Source organism: Hyperoodon ampullatus, assembly GCF_949752795.1.
Source record: "Hyperoodon ampullatus genome assembly, chromosome: 5".
NCBI classification, from domain to species: domain Eukaryota; kingdom Metazoa; phylum Chordata; class Mammalia; order Artiodactyla; family Ziphiidae; genus Hyperoodon; species Hyperoodon ampullatus.
In genome coordinates, this window is record NC_136918.1 from 3,563,885 (window position 1) to 3,582,140 (window position 18,256).

The window sequence follows — 18,256 nt, forward strand, 5'->3', positions numbered from 1 at the left end:
GTTATAGCACTGTCCAGTAGAACTCTTTAAGGCAATGATGGAAATCTTTTGCATCTACAGTAAGGTAGCTATTATCCACATGTGGCTACTGAGCACTTAAGAAGTAGCTTAGTATAACTAAAGAACTGTTTTTAAAACTGTCACAACAGCTAAGTGGCTGCTATATAGGACAGTGTAGGTTTAGAATATAATCTGATTCTGCTTCCAGACAAAATGGAATAATTACATTTTGTTTCATTTTTGTTTCAGTTGGGAGAGTAAGTCTCCCAACTGAAACAAAAACTGGACAAAACAATGGTTTTCAGATATACTGGGCAACAGACACCACAGAACAGTGATCCGTGCATGGAGGAACAAATGAGCTAAGCCCTACAATTGCCCCAGCTTGCTGTATGGAGATAATCTTCAGGCCACAGAACAAGGAGGGAGAACCAAGACAAAGCCCAGTAGTCTCCCTGAGTTGAGAAGACAGAGTCGCGAAGATAAGGCAGCTGGACTTCTCAGGGCAGAGTACTAGAGATGACAGAGCCGCACAGAGAAAGAACGCTGTATTTATAGATGGTTTCTTTCAAATCTTCAGCTGAGTACTGAATGATCAGCACACGTTTATGAGGAAATTACCCCAGGATGGAGAAAGAATCCCCAGAAAGGAACAAAAAAAAAAAATCCCTATAACTCAGAGGCAGCAGAACAATTCCTATTCCCACCATCTAGTGTGAGAAACCTCATAATTCACAAGGCATCAGATAGAGTAGTCAAAAGGTTCTTGCCTCAAGTAATGCAGAAAAATTAGCCCCTAAAGGCTGCTCTGGTTCCACCTAAAAAAAAGCTTAAAAACAAGCCTTGAAAGGATCAAGGATCAAACTATCTGCAAGTAACTTAACCAAATTCCAAGAACAAAGCTCAAGAATATTTATAGTACAAAAATACCCACCCCCAAGGTAAAATTTTATCAACAAGGTACAATTCACAATATCTAGCATCCAATCAAAATTAACTAGGTATGCAAAAAAGTAGGAAAATACGACCCATGCAGAGAAGAAAAACCAAAGAGCAATAAAACTTCTAGAGGATTACAGCAGAACAGTAAAAATTAACTATGTGACTATTACATTATATACATTCTCACTATATTCCATATGTTCAGAATTATTTTATGCACCTAAAAACAGAACTTCAAAATACATGAAGCAAAAAGTGATAGAAATTCCAAAGAGAAACTGATAAATCCATAATTACAGTTAGAGATTGCAACATCTCTCAAAAATTGACAATAGAAAATCAGTAATGACACAGAAGATCTAAACAACACCATCAACCAACTTATGAAAATGTTTTAACCATAAACACTGTGAACCAATAACTATTCTGACTGCAAACAAGATAAAGCAACGCTGATTCTTATCCAGGTAAGGTTTCACAAAATAATTCAAGATCCCAACGACATTAGAATTCTATAGTTAAAAATAGATAGGGCTATTTTGCAGAGAAAAATTTAGCTCCCTACCCCAGAAGTATTCAGGAAAAGGCCTAGGTGAACTTTCAAGAATATTACAGAAAGAGTTATTTGATGTGAAGAAATGACTGTATGATTTATGGTGCTTTCTGTCTAAAGCTTTATAAATTCTCATCATGAAGAATAACCTAGTAATACCTTCCTTGTAAAACATATGTAAAAATTGAGCTGGCAAGCTCAATGACACTATAAAAGGATCCCTGAAACAGCTCACAGCTTCTGATGGATAGAATATGCCAGTCATATCCTATGTCACATCCTGAATAAATTCACTCACAAGCTGGACAACCAACTGATTAACTGTAGAGGGGATTCAGAAATCCAACACAAAGATACCTGAATTGGAATGCTCCCTTCTAACCCTAGAATTCCATATTATATGTGGCCAGAGTCCCAAATTTCAGAACAGCAGACAGAGATTTAAACTTCAAGGGAATGGCATTTAGCAGGATTGAGAGGAGGTCAAAAGCTATACCCCGGACCGCCCACCTCCACTTTAGGTATGCCTTTTTTTTTTTTTTTTTTTTTGGCTGCGGGGCATGCAGGATCTTAGTTCCCCAACCAGGGATCAAACCCACACGCCCTGCAATGGAAATGAGAGTCCATTAACCACTGGACCAATGGAGAGTCTTAACCACTGGACCACCAGGAAAGTCCCTAGGTATGCCTTTAATTGTTGCAAAAGGAATTTTAAAACTACTTGACTTTGCCAGAAAACCTAAGTTATTTCCAAATTTGACGCCAGACAACATTTTAAGTGTGCATTTTTTGTGGATTGTAACAATAAAAATGCACAAATGCTAATTGATAAGACAAACTATATTCAAAACACAAAAAAAATGCTGGCTATAAAACTAGATTAAAAACAGGTTGAGATAGGCAGATATTCCAAATCTGCAAAGATTCAAGATTTCTGAACAGAAAGGCAATGAACTAGAATAATTCTGTTAAAATACTACAGAGTCAAAACAAGGAAAAGATAAGGAAAATGGCCAGACATACACTAATTAAGGTGAAAAAAAAATCTGAATTAATTTCCTGACATGGGAACAACAAAAAGAAATCTTTAAAAGAGGAAAGCCAATAACAGGAACTAAACAGATAAGAAAAAAAGTCAAAGGTGAAGGACAAAGAGAAAAATATAAATTAAAATAAAGATTCTGAAATACCGCCTTTTAAATTAAAAGATAAAATTTAATCAGACCTCACAAAAACAGACTAAATCATACACTAAAATGTAGCCAGGTGGACTCTGAGGGAAGGTGTCAACTGAGAAGCTAATACAATAAGGCATTAAACAATTAGTGATAGTATGCTATCAATGCAATGAAAACAAGGAGTGCAAACACAGGAAAAGGCCTAAATGTTCAAATTAATTTGAAAGAATGAAAACCACAACCCAAGACTCAAAAAATACGTTGTTTGTTTTACTATATCAAACAGTATATCTTATGATTTTAAAATCAAGGTTTCCAGGAAGGGGCACAAAATTAAAGTTTTAAGATTTTAGCCTTTCCTAAACATATTTCCAATAACATTTCCTCACTAATCCCAACTCCAGGCACCATCAAATTACTAAATACTGTCTCATCCTTCTCTTCATTCTCCTCAGGCCCACACTAGATCCCATCTATTTCCTATCTTAACTGAATCCTCTCCCAAGCACCTGATAAGCCAGGTTTTATCGGATCTTCCATACAATTCAGTACTTTCTGTCAAGTATATACCCTGTGAAAGCACTGTACTAGACATGTTTATAAATTTAAGGATAGAAAATACTTAATCTATTCACAGTGAAATATGCCTAACCAAAGACAAATTGTAACACAGTATACCAAAAAAATTAAGCTGTTACGATAACCATAAAGAGAACAAAATTTTCCCTTTACGTTATCTTATGTTGTTTCCTTTTCACTACCACCACTATTCCGGCCTCTATAATATGGATACATCTGATATCCTTCCTAACTGGGTTTCACCACACTCCAATAATCAATCCTATATTCTATCCCGAAACTAACCTTTTTTAAAACAAAGTCTATATATAACATCCCTCTCCTACTTAAAATATTTCTCGAACACAACAGGGATTTGCACATTTCCCGACCCATATCAAGACGGGGGGAAGGGGGGTGGCATAAAATGCACATTACAAGGCCCTGCCCACAGAGATTCCAATCCAATCAGCCTGATATGATAATTGGGAATCTGAATTTTAACAATCCCTTTAGGTTTGATTTAGGTGGGCTATAGAGCACACTTTGAAAAAGAACAGGTCTACGAGGTAGATGTCAAATTCCTTAGCCTGGCATCAAGGTTCCCTGCAAAAAGGCCCCTGAGTTACCACTATAGGGCATGGATGGAATCTCCTACAAGGACTCTTCGTTTTAGAGATAAACTTGATTTTCTGCAGCATAAACAAGCCAATGTTCTCTCCCTCAAGCCTTGCTGAAAATGTTCACTTTTCACCATTCCTCCTGGCCTAGCTCAAGCACCATACTTCCTAGTTCTCACTAGACTGCAACAATTTCTGCTGCCTTATTCTACAGTACCATACTGTCTGCCCTAAATCATTATTTAAACTGGTATTATTAACTTTTCAGTTGGTTTTATCATATAACAAAGGCTGATGGATCAAAGCTCTTTTCTTCTCTCTCAGTATCCAGAACAATGCATTTAGAGTCCTTTCCCTAAGGCGATTTCACTGTACATAAACATAAACAAGTAGGAACTAATATTTTAGAACTAATTTTGGAATACTAAAAGGGGAAATTGTGAAAAGATTTTTCTTAGGAAAAAAAACCAACAGTTAAATTAATATATGTGACATAAAAAAAGAGTATCTGCCAGAACACAGTACTAAATATTGTTCTTCCTTAACCAGCCTACTAGATACATGTTCCCTAAAGAATTCTTCCCAGATCAGAGAGAACAGGTAAACTTAAGTACCAAGAAAAAAATGGTAAACCAAACTCTGCTTTAACCCCAGTGAGGGTTGCCCAAACTTTGACCCAAACAGTTATTCAAAAAAGAGTTATGTGGGGGGAAAATCTCACTTACTGTTAATTTCTGAAATTTTTACACATGTGACAAAGTTAACTTACGAGTAAGTTAATGTTACATCAATATTGGTAATAACATAAGTGCCTCTAACACACAATAATTGCTGGTTTACTTATGTCTTCCCCATAACACTGAGCAACATATGGGTAGGGGCCATGTGTCTTAATTCATCTTTTTATTCCAGCACTGAGAACATCACGGTGATTAATAAAGATTTTGTGAGCAAAAAAAAAAAAAAATTTTTTTCAAGATAAAAAAATGATAGTGATTCTCCAAAGATGATATACAAACAGCCAAGAAGCATATGCAGGAGAGAGGGGGAAGATGGCGGAAGAATAAGACGCGGAGATCACCTTCCTCTCCACAGATACATCAGAAATACATCTACACGTGGAACAACCCCTACAGAACACCTACTGAACGCTGACATAAGACCTCAGACCTCCCAAAAGGCAAGAAACTCCCCACGTACCTGGGTAGGGCAAAAGAAAACAGAATAAACAGAGACAAAAGGATAGGGCCGGGACCTGCACCAGTGGGAGGGAGCCGTGAAGGAGGAAAGGTTTCCACACACTAGGAGCCCCTTCGCGGGCGGAGACTGCGGGTGGCGGAGGCGGGGAGCCTTAGCACCGCGGAGGAGAGCGCAGCAACAGGGGTGCAGAGGGCAAAGCGGAGAGATTCCCGCACAGAGGATCAGTGCCGACCGGCACTCACCAGCCCGAGGGGCTTGTCTGCTCGCCCGCCGGGGTGGGCGGGGCTGGGAGCTGAGGCTCGGGCTTCGGTCGGAGCGCTGGCAGCGTGAACACAGCCTGAAGGGAGTTAGTGCGCCACGGCCGGCCGGGAGGGAGTCCGGGAAAAGTCTGGAGCTGCCGAAGAGGCAAGAGACTTTTCCTTCCCTCTTTGTTTCCTGGTGCGTGAGGAGAGGGGATTCAGAGCGCTGCTTCAAGGAGCTCCAGAGACGGGCGCGAGGCGCGGCTCAAAGCGCGGACCCCAGAGACGGGCGTAGGACGCTGGGGCTGCTGCTGCCGCCACCAAGAAGCCTGTGTGCGAGCGCAGGTCACTCTCCACACCTCCCGTCCGGGGAGCCTGTGCAGCCCGCCACTGCCAAGGTCCCGGGATCCAGGGACAACTTCCCCGGGAGAATGCACAGCGCGCCTCAGGCTGGTGCAACATCACCAGGCTCGGTCCGCACTCCATACCCCTCCCTCCCCCCGGCCTGAGTGAGCCAGAGCCCCGGAATCAATGGCTCCTTTAACCCCGTCCTGCCTGAAGGAAGAACAGACGCCCTCGCCCTCCGGTGACCTACACGCGGAGGCGGGGACAAATCCAAAGCTGAACCCCAGGAGCTATGCCAACAAAGAAGAGAAAGGAAAATCTCTCCCAAGAGCCTCAGGAGCAGCGCATTAAATCTCCACAATCAACTTGATGTACCCTGCATCTGTGGAATACCTGAATAGACAACGAATCATCCCAAATTGAGAAGGTGGACTTTGAGAGCAAGATTTATGATTTTTTCCGCTTTTCCTCTTTTTCTGAGTGTGTATGTGTATGCTTCTCTGTGAGATTTTGTCTGTATAGCTTTGCTTTCACCATTATTCCTAGGATTCTATCCGTCCGTTTTTTTGTTTTTGTTTTTTCTTAATAATTATTTTTTTATTTTAATTATTGTATTTTACCTTACATTATTTTATTTTGTTTTATCCTTTCTTTCTACTTTTTCTCCCCTTTATTCTGAGCCGTGTGAATGAAAGGCTCTTGGTGCTGCAGTCAGGAGTCAGTGTTGTGTCTCTGAGGTGGGAGAGCCAACGTCAGGACACTGGTCAACAAGAGACCTCCCAGCTCCACGTAATATTAAACGATGAAAATCTCCCAGAGATCTCCATCTCAACACCAACACCCGGCTTCACTCAACGACCAGCAAGCTACAGTGCTGGACACCCTATGCCAAACAACTAGCAAGACAGGAACACAACCCCACCCATTAGCAGAGAGACTTCCCAAAATCATAGTAAGACAGACACCACAGACACCCCAAAACACACCACCAGACGTGGACCTGCCCACCAGAAAGACAAGACCCAGCCTCATCCAGCAGAACACAGGCACTAGTCCCCTCCACCAAGAAGCCTAAAAAACCCACTGAAGCAACTTTAGCCACTAGGAACAGACACCAAAAACAACGGGAACTACGAACCAGCAGCCTGCAAAAAGGAGACCCAAGGGCTTCCCTGGTGGTGCAGTGGTTGAGAGTCCACCTGCTGATGCAGTAGACACGGGTTCGTGCCCTGGTCCGGAAACATCCCACATGCCGCGGAGCGGCTGGGCCCGTGAGCCATGGCCGCTGAGCCTGCACGTCCAGAGCCTGTGCTCTGCAACGAGAGAGGCCACAACAGTGAGAGGCCCGCGTACCACAAAAAAAGAAACAGGAGACCCCCAAACACAGTAAGATAAGCAAAATGAGAAGACAGAAAAAGACACAGCAGATGAAGGAGCAAAATAAAAACCCACCAGACCTAACAAATGAAGAGGAAATAGGCAGTCTACCTGAAAAAGAAATAGTAAAGATGATCCAAAATCTTGGAAATAGAATAGAGAAAATGCAAGAAACATTTAACAAGGACCTAGAAGAACTAAAGATGAAACAAGCAACGATGAACAACACAATGAAAGAAATTAAAAATACTCTAGAAGGGGGCTTCCCTGGTGGTGCAGTGGTTGAGAGTCCGCCTGCCGATGCAGGGGACACGGGTTCGTGCCCCGGTCCGGGAAGATCCCACATGCCGCGGAGTGGCTGGGCCCATGAGCCATGGCCACTGAGCCTGCACGTCCGGAGCCTGTGCTCCGCAACGGGAGAGGCCACAACAGTGAGAGGCCCACGTACCGCAAAAAAAAAAAAAAAAAAAAAAAAAAAAAAATACTCTACAAGGGATCAATAGCAGAATAACTGAGGCAGAAGAACGGATAAGTGTCCTGGAAGATAAAATAGTGGAAGTAACTACTGCAGAGCAGAATAAAGAAAAAAGAAAGAAAAGAACTGAGGACAGTCTCAGAGACCTCTGGGACAACATTAAACACACCAACATTCGAATTATTGGGGTTCCAAAAGAAGAAGAGAAAATGAAAGGGACTGAGAAAATATTTGAAGAGATTATAGTTGAAAACTTCCCTAATATGGGAAAGGAAATAGTTAATCAAGTCCAGGAATCACAGACAGTCCCATACAAGATAAAACCAAGGAGAAACACGCCAAGACACATATTAATCAAACTGTCAAAAATTAAATACAAAGAAAACATATTAAAAGCAGCAAGGGAAAAACAACAAATAACACACAAGGGAATCCCCATAAGGTTAACAGCTGATCTTTCAGCAGAAACTCTGCAAGCCAGAAGGGAGTGGCAGGACATATTTAAAGTGATGAAGGAGAAAAACCTAAAACCAAGATTACTCTACCAAGCAAGGATCTCATTCAGATTTGATGGAGAAATTAAAACCTTTACAGACAAGCAAAAGCTGAGAGAGTTCAGCACCACCAAACCAGCTTTACAACAAATGCTAAAGAATCTTCTCTAGGCAAGAAACACAAGAGAAGGGAAAGACCTACAATAACAAACCCAAAACAATTAAGAAAATGGGAATAGGAACATACATATCTATAATTACCTTAAATGTAAATCTATTAAATGCTCCACCAAAAGACACAGATTGGCTGAATAGATACAAAAACAAGGCCCATACATATGCTGTCTACAAGAGACCCACTTCAGACCTAGAGACACATACAGACTGAAAGTGAGGGGATGGAAAAAGATATTCCATGCAAAGGAAAACCAAAAGAAAGCTGGAGTAGCAATTCTAATATCAGACAAAATAGTTAAAGACTATTACAAGAGACAAAGAAGGACACTACATAATGATCAAGGGATCGATCCAGGAAGAAGATATAACAATTGTAAATATTTATGCACCCAACATAGGAGCACCTCAATACATAAGGCAAATACTAACAGCCATAAAAGGGGAAATCGACAGTAACACATTCATAGTAGGGGACTTTAACAGCCCACTTTCACCAATGGACAGATCATCCAAAATGAAAATAAAAAAGGAAACACAAGCTTTAAATGATACATTAAACAAGATGGACTTAATTGATATTTATAGGACATTCCATCCAAAAACTACAGAATACACATTTTTCTCAAGTGCTCATGGAACATTCTCCAGGATAGATCATATCTTGGGTCACAAATCAAGCCTTGGTAAATTTAAGAAAATTGAAATTGTATCAAGTATCTTTTCCGACCACAACTCTATGAGACTAGACATCAATTACAGGAAAAGATCTGTAAAAAATACAAACACATGGAGGCTAAACAATACACTACTTAATAATAAAATGATCACTGAAGAAATCAAAGAGGAAATCAAAAAATACCTAGAAACAAATGACAGTGGAGACACAACGACCCAAAACCTATGGGACGCAGCAAAAGCAGTTCTAAGGAGGAAGTTTATAGCAATACAATCCCACCTTAAGAAACAGGAAAGATCTCGAATAAACAACCTAACCTTGCACCTAAAGCAATTAGAGAAAGAAGAACAAAAAAACCCCAAAGTTAGCAGAAGGAAAGAAATCATAAAGATCAGATCAGAAATAAATGAAAAAGAAATGAAGGAAACAAGGGCAAAGATCAATAAAACTAAAAACTGGTTCTTTGAGAAGATAAAGAAAATTGATAAACCATTAGCCAGACTCATCAAGAAAAAAGGGTTCGAGAAGACTCAATCAACAGAATTAGAAATGAAAAAGGAGACGTAACAACTGACACTGCAGAAATACAAAAGATCATGAGAGATTACTACAAGCAAATCTATGCCAATAAAATGGACAACCTGCAAGAAATGGACAAATTCTTAGAATTGAACAACCTGCCAAGACTGAATCAGGAAGAAATAGAAAATAGGAACAGACCAATCACAAGCACTGAAATTGAAACTGTGATTTAAAATCTTCCAACAAACAAAAGCCCAGGACCAGATGGCTTCACAGGCGAATTCTATCAAACATTTAGAGAAGAGCTAACACCTATACTTCTCAAACTCCTCCAAAATATAGCAGAGGGAGAAACACTCCCAAACTCATTCTACGAGGCCACCAACATCCTGATACCAAAACCAGACAAGGATGTCACAAAGAAAGAAAACTACAGGCCAATATCACTGATGAACATAGATGCAAAAATCCTCAACAAAATACTAGCAAACAGAATCCAACAGCACATTAAAAGGATCATACACCATGATCTAGTGGGGTTTATTCCAGGAATGCAAGGATTCTTCAATATATGCAAATCAATCAATGTGATACACCATATTAACAAGTTGAAGGAGAAAAACCATATGGTCATCTCAATAGATGCAGAGAAAGCTTTCGACAAAATTCAACACCCATTTATGATATAAACCCTCCAGAAATTAGGCATAGAGGGAACTTTTCTCAACATAATAAAGGCCATATATGACAAACCCACAGCCAACATCGTCCTCAATGGTGAAAAACTGAAACCATTTCCACTAAGATCAGGAACAAGACAAAGTTGCCCACTCTCACCACTCTTATTCAACATAGTTTTGGAAGTTTTAGCCACAGCAATCAGAGAAGAAAAAGAAATAAAAGGAATCCAAATCGGAAAAGAAGAAGTAAAGCTGTCACTGTTTGCAGATGACATGATACTATACATAGAGAATCTTAAAGATGCTACCAGAAAACTACTAGAGCTGATCAATGAATTTGGTAAAGTAGCGGGATACAAAATTAATGCACAGAAATCTCTGGCATTCCTATACACTAATGATGAAAAATCTGAAAGTGAAATCAAGAAAACACTCACATTTACCACTGTAACAAAAAGAATAAAATATCTAGGAGTAAACCTACCTAAGGAAACAAAAGACCTGTATGCAAAAAATTATAAGACACTGATGAAAGAAATTAAAGATGATACAAATAGATGAAGAGATATACCATGTTCTTGGATTGGAAGAATCAACATTGTGAAAATGACTCTACTACACAAAGCAATCTACACATTCAATGCAATCCCTATGAAACTACCACTAGCATTTTTCACAGAACCCGAACAAAAAATTTCACAATTTGTATGGAAACACAAAAGACCCCAAATAGCCAAAGCAATCTTGAGAACGAAAAACAGAGCTGGAGGAATCAGGCTCCCTGACTTCAGACTATATTACAAAGCTACAGTAATCAAGACAGTATGGTACTGGCACAAAAAGAGAAAGATAGATCAATGGAACAGGATAGAAAGCCCAGAGATAAACCCACACACATATGGTCACCTTATCTTTGATAAAGGAGGCAAGAATATACAATGGAGAAAAGACAGCTCTTCAATAAGTGGTGCTGGGAAAACTGGAAAGCTACATGTAAAAGAATGAAATTAGAACACTCCCTAACACCATACACAAAAATAAACTCAAAATGGATTAAAGACCTAAATGTAAGGCCAGACACTATAAAACTCTTAGAGGAAAACGTAGGCAGAACACTCTATGACATAAATCACAGCAAGATCCTTTCTGACCCACCTCCTAGAGAAATGGAAATAAAAACAAAAATAAACAAATGGGACCTAATGAAACTTCAAAGCTTTTGCCCAGCAAAGGAAACCATAAACAAGACCAAAAGACAACCCTCAGAATGGGAGAAAATATTTGCAAATGAAGCAACTGACAAAGGATTAATCTCCAAAATTTACAACCAGCTCATGCAGCTCAATAACAAAAAAACAAACATCCCAACCCAAAAATGGGCAGAAGACCTAGACATTTCTCCAAAGAAGATACACAGAGTGCCAACAAATACATAAAAGAATGCTCAACATCATTAATCATTAGAGAAATGCAAATCAAAACTACAATGAGATATCATCTCACACCAGTCAGAATGGCCATCATCAAAAAGTCTAGAAACAATAAATGCTGGAGAGGGTGTGGAGAAAAGGGAACACTCTTGCACTGCTGGTGGGAATGTGAATTGGTATAGCCACTATGGAGAACAGTATGGAGGTTCCTTAAAAAACTACAAATAGAACTACCATATGACCCAGCAATCCCACTACTGGGCATATACCCTGATAAAACCATAATTCAAAAAGAGGCATGTACCAAAATGTTCACTGCAGCTCTATTTACAATAGCCAGGAGATGGAAACAACCTAAGCGTCCATCATCGGATGAATGGATAAAGAAGATGTGGCACATATATACAATGGAATATTACTCAGCCATAAAAAGAAACGAAATTGAGCTATTTGTAATGAGGTGGATGGACCTAGAGTCTGTCATACAGTGAAGTCAGAGAGAGAAAGACAAATACCGTATGCTAACACATATATATGGAATTTAAGAAAAAAAAAAGTCACTAAGAACCTAGGGGTAAGTAGGAATAAAGACAGAGACCTACTAGAGAATGGACTTGAGGATATGGGGAGGGGGAAGGGTAAGCTGTGACAAAGTGAGAGAGTGGCATGGACATATATCCACTACCAAACTTAAAATAGACAGCTAGTGGGAAGCATCCACATAGCACAGGGAGATCAGCTCGGTGCTTTGTGACCACCTAGAGGGGTGGGATAGGGAGGGTGGGAGGGAGGGAGACGCAAGAGGGAAGACATATGGGAACATATGTATATGTATAACTGATTCACTTTGTTATACAGCAGAAACTAACACAACATTGTAAAGCAATTATACTCCAATAAAGATGTAAAAAGAAAAAAATAAAAGAAGCATATGCAAAGATCACCAACATCACTAATCATTAGAGAAATGACAATCAAAACCACAATGAGGTATCATCTCACACCCATTAGGATGGCTACTATCCAAAAAACAAATGAACACACTCACACACCAATAACAAAAACCAAAACAGGAAACACAAGTGTTGGCAAAGATATGGAAAAACTAACTGGAAACCTTGTTCTGCTGGTAGGATTGTAAAACGGTGCAACCACTATGGAAAATAGTATGGAGTTCCTCAAACAATAAAAATAGAAATACCACACAATGTTGCAACCCTACTTTTGGGTATATATTCAAAAGAACTGAAAGCAGGGTCTCAAAGAGTGTTTACACACCCATGTTCTTAACACTATTCACAACAGGCAAGAGGTGGAAGCAACTCAAATGTCCAACTTGGATGAATGAATAAACTAAGCATAGTGTATACATACAATAGAATATTATTCAGCCTTAAATTGGAAAGAAATCCTGTCTCATGCTACAACAGGGATGAACCTTTAAGACATTATGCTAAGTGAAATAAGCCAGTCAACAAAGACAAGTATTGCATGATTCTACTTATATGAGAAATCTATAGTAGTCAAATTCAGAGAGACAGAAAAGAGAACGGTGGTTACAAGGGGTTGGGGGGAAGGAAGAAAATGGTGGTTGCTTGTTGGGTACACAGTTTCAGATTTACAAGATCAAAAAGTTCTGGAGGGGCTTCCCTGGTGGCGCAGTGGTTGAGAGTCCGCCTGCCGATGCAGGGGACACGGGTTCGTGCCCAGGTCCGGGAGGATCCTGCATGCCGTGGAGCGGCTGGGCCCGTGAGCCATGGCCACTGAGCCTGCGCGTCCGGAGCCTGTGCTCCGCAACGGGAGAGGCCACAACAGTGAGAGGCCCACGTACCGCAAAAAAAAAAAAAAAAAAAAGTTCTGGAAACCTGTTTTACAATAATGTAAATATACTCAATGCTATTGAACTGTACACTTAAAAATGGTTAAGATGGTAAATTTTACATTATATCCTTACTACAATAAAAAATGTAATTAGTGATTTTAAGTACAAGAAAAATAAAATCTTAAGTATCAAATGAACTCACACTTGAGAAAAATATAATTATAAAACATTAGTATAATGCTTAACGTACGATTTAACAAATGGCCTCTTAATTTAGCCTCTAAAAGGTATGTGGTTTAAAATAAATCACGCTAAATGTTCAAACTTCATTTTAGAAGATTCTTGCTATTTATAAATTGTTTGCTCAGTCAAAAACAAAGTATTTCTGCTAAAAGAATCAGAACTCCAGAACTGGAAGAGATTCTTGAGATAATCTACTGCACTAATTCCAAAGTGGACCCACAAACAATGCCAAAATGAGAAAAATAAGGAAAATGAAAGTAGTCTTTCATAAAGCTAAATCTATTTAATTTTAAGGTATATACTTTATTCTGAGAGCACATCCTTCCTACTTTGAACCTTGTTCTTTTTATCGGCAGTTTCATCCATTCAACAATGCTTGTTCAGCCAGGAACTGTCACGTGCAGGGCTACAATAGTGAACAAGACCAGCAAGACTCTCACCCTCAGGGAACCACGTACCTCGTAGTGGAATGTGAGAGTAGCAGTAGTAAGAAAAGATGACAGGATTTGCTTTTTTAAGTCCTTAACATTCAAAACAAAAACTTAGTCAGCTTAGGTCAGTGGGAAACACTGTTCTCCATCTCCTTCCTATTTCATAAATAAGAAACTGGATATCCAAAAGTTCCACAACTCTTCAGTAAAAGCCAAAACCACTTTGTTTCTAGAATTTAAAACATCAGGGAGGGGCTTCCCTGGTGGCACAGTGGTTGAGAGTCCGCCTGCTGATGCAGGGGACAGGGGTTCGTGCCCCGGTCCGGGAAGATCCCACATGCTGCGGAGAGGCTGGGCCCATGAGCCATGGCCCCCGAGCCTGCGTGTCCGGAGCCTGTACTCCGCAACGGGAGAGGCCACAACAGTGAGAGGCCTGCGTACCACAAAAAAAAAAAAAAAAATCAGGGAAATATTCATGTCCCTGAGATTTGACCATGATTAATTTACAGGCCTCCAAATATCTCAGAGAATACTATTTTTCCACTTAACATGTCCTTCCAGTTCTAACAGTATTTGATTCTACATATCAAACTTGTTATGTCTTTTGAGAATATAAAAGCTTAATAAAAAACTTAAAATCCCTAGGGCAGAATTTATTGAGTTTCATGCCATCAAAAGAAAATTCATTCTACATACTTCGTGATAAATGATAAAGCAAGTCCAACGTTAAGAACAAGGGGAAAGAACTGACACAGAAATAGTACCCACAGTAATACTGTCTTGGTCACTGTTTCTGTGGCCTAGAAAGTACAATAACTCTCTGGAGCATCGCTATCCCATTCACCAGAAACTTCAGAAAGTTTAAACATACAAAGCAACTGAAAAACAAGCAGTGATAATCAGCTAATTAACATTTCAAAGAACAATGATAACAAAACCTGTAGTTCCAGTGAATAATCTAGGTTTGACTATATTTGACCGGACAGTTCAATCTCTTCTCTCACTTCCCCCTACCTTTCTCCACCTCTGAGCAAGGGTGGCACAAAGTCCACAGACTTGTTCTCATGGGTTCAAAAGGTTTTTCCCACTTAAAAATAAACTCACATATAACACAAATTTGGAAAAACAAACTTAAAGAAGATATCATCCTCTTTTGTAGATACAAGAAATTCAGGCAAAAAGTTAAAGTAACTTGCCTAGACCGAAAGTAGAAAAGTTTAGATTTGTACCTAACTGCAAAGTTCGCAGACCTTTTTTCCCTCCCTCACCTCCTCTCACTTTCTTTCTCTGAGTCTGTCATAAACACCTACATGCTATTCATTGAACAGGAGAGAATGAGGCAGAAGGAACACAGAAATGTACAAAAAAATAGTATTTTCCCTAAGATAGAATAATTTGAAAGAGTTAAAAGCACCTGTGACAGAACAAAGACTTCACTGAGGAGGGAGGGAGCTGATGGGTTAGACCCTACACAGAAAGAATATATTTTAGGCAGAAGGAACTTCAAAGAGCAAAGGTGGGGAAAAGAGAAAGAAGACATAAGGCATGTATGTTCAAAAAGACAAAAATATCAAACTGGCTGAAGCTGAGAAATTATAAGAAATTAAGAGGGCAGTTAAATACAAAGCTGAAAGGGGAGGTTTGGGTCAGACACTGGAGGACCTGCTGAAACAAACTCCCTATTTACAGCGCCAAGATAGAATTAACACTTTACTTTTACATATCTATTATCCTAATGAAATAAGACTTCACATGCCCTATTAACTGGAAGGAGTTTATGCTTTCCAGCTAGGAAAAAGAGTCCAGGACAGAATCTGACACAAAGATGAAAACTGTTGGATCTGAATTCAAATAATCGGGTTTTTTCCCCCATCTCTTCATAACCACAGACTTATGTCCAAAGAGATGAGGGGAAAAAACTGAACCTACATCCACATTGCTGAAATTTTATGCAAAAACAAAAAAAAAGCGACAGTTGGACTTTCTAATGTAGCTTTATCTTTAATACCAGTTTTTAAAATCCAGGTTAGATTCTGGGAAAATGTTCAGTTAGACCACAACTGTCCTGAAGCTACTGATAAGAACTTAAAATTCCAAGCATCTGCAAAACTACCATTTCCCTCTTTGAGAGCTAAGTCCCATCCACCATGTAAAAAGCAGACCTACCAGATCTTCAAGTGTTACCTGGATAATGACATCACTCTCTACTGCAGTTCTAGCAGGCCAGGATGGGCTGGTCTATGCCCTCTACATCACCACAGTAGCAATTCCCCCACCAAAAGAAAGGTTTGTGTTGAAAGAAGTTATAGGAGCCCCATATCCTCATTCCACAAACTATCAAAAGCTATGAAGACATAAAAAAAAAAAAAAGCACTCCATTAAAAAAAAAAGTGAGAGTGGGGTGGCGGAGTACGCTGAAACTAAGCAAATTCTTATACTGTATTTGTAAAATATAAGCGGAAAAGAAACTTTGAATCTAGCCCAAGACTCTCATTTTACATGTTAGGAAACTGAGGCCCAGGGCAATTAAGTGATTTACCAGGGCAACTGCTTCTCTATAAAGGTGTTAAGTGTCGGTTACCAGTCAGAGTAGCACTTAATCGCTTGTAAGAGTTACTTAAATGTTTATGAGATTAAGAACCCAATGTGCAAAAAAACACTCTTCACCTCTTCTGTACCCCTCAGGGCTCTGCCCCAGAGCTACACGGAAAATGCTGAATGAATCTCAAATGAATACCATTTCTCCCTTCAGCCACTACAGTCGCAAAATGTCTCTTAAGATAAAGCTGAAATGCCTGAATTTCTCAAATTCTGACTAAACAAGTTAAGTGTATCAACAAAACCTCAAAAGTTTTGGCGAGGTAAGAATATGAAGTGGAGTATTACTGTTTTGGTTTTGCCAGTTACCCTTTCCTTTATGTTAACGTTTTCAGTCTAAGTTTTTTCAAAAATAAATTATTACATGCATACAATTAATCACTGAGATAATAATCACAAATTATTATCACTTTTGAGACACGGATTTATTAGACAATTCTCTCAAAAATAACTTGAAAATATCCTGCCCAGCACAAAGTAATACCTCTTGAACAAAAACACCCAAAATAACCCTCTACCAGGCCACAATATAGTAAAACCACAAAAAAACGTAATCCTGTAAAAAAATCCCACCAGCTAAAAAGCACTGAACCGTCAGTCTGCCCTGGCTCACTGTTTATCGTGAAACTGTCAAAGCATTAGAAGAACCCGGGGGAAAAAGTTCCGCACCGACTTCACCGGCTATACCACCACCCACACACAACACGTCTGGGGAAATGCAAACACGCCACATGTAGGTGTTTTAACCAGGTTTAACCACGTTTCAACAAGGTAGGTATTAAGTCAGCTCTGGTATCAAAAGCTTTAAAAAAAAAAAAAAAAAAAAGAGGGAGACAGCAACATAGATGCATATTTCACCTCTTTAAAAAAAAAAAAAAACACCAGAAATGACCACGGCGAATTGAACAGTTTTGAACATTGAGGCCGCTGTACAGAGCGGTTTGGAAGGGTTCTGTCTTTCTGAAATGCCGGGGAAAAAGTTCCCTGCCGAGTTTCAAAACTACAGACCGCAAACGACCGCACAAATAATACAAGTTTAATACAAACTACCCCGCCGTCAAACCGTTTCTGCTACCATCGCCCGGAGTTTTTTTTAAAACAAGCACTGAAAGGGGAACAATAAAAAGCGTCTCACCGCAAACGCAGCACGAGAGGGACTGTCGGAAGTAAGGCAAGAGCCTGTTAATCTCCGTAAACGCCTTGGGGTCTCCGGCGTCGTAGTTGAGCACTAGGCGGCTCGCGGAAATGTAGAGAGCAGTAGCATTCACGGGGTTCATTGCAGACACTTCGACACTGTTGGCTCTCGGCTGAAGAGAAATTCCGGATCCAACTTTGTAAGCAGCCAGGGAACAATGGCGAATTTGCAACAATTCGGAGGAAATCGGGGGAGAACCACGGGCCAAAGTTGTAACCAAAATCCGTACGAGTTTGTAGAGCTGTAGCGGTCCTCCCACACATGGGGCCTTGGCGCCCCTCCCCCGTCCCTGAGAATTGCAGACCAAGGGGAAAAAAAAGAGAGAGAGAGAAAAACCAGCGTTCGAGTTTGTCCCGAGCGGCCGCGGGGCGCAGAACGCGGCGGCTTCGGCGCTCAGTCTAGCCCCGCGGCTCGGCGGGCGGCCTGCGTTCGAGCTGCATCTCGGGACGCGAAGGCACCTCCTGCGGTCGAGCTGGGCGGTCGCGGGAGCAGGCCCCGGCC

The 18,256-nt window shown here is 40.2% G+C and overlaps 1 protein-coding gene across 1 annotated transcript in view; it reads right to left on the reverse strand.

Annotated features, from left to right (window-relative positions):
- The window catches only part of MSL2 (MSL complex subunit 2), a gene marked incomplete at both ends in the record, with an annotated part of 35,335 nt that extends 17,498 nt beyond the window's left edge, over positions 1–17,837 (reverse strand). Inside the window, one exon of the mRNA XM_079704590.1 lies at positions 17,696–17,837. Coding sequence (XP_079560716.1) covers positions 17,696–17,837 — 142 coding nt within the window. The remainder of the gene's footprint in view (positions 1–17,695) is intronic.
- Between the last annotated feature and the right edge of the window lie 419 nt (positions 17,838–18,256).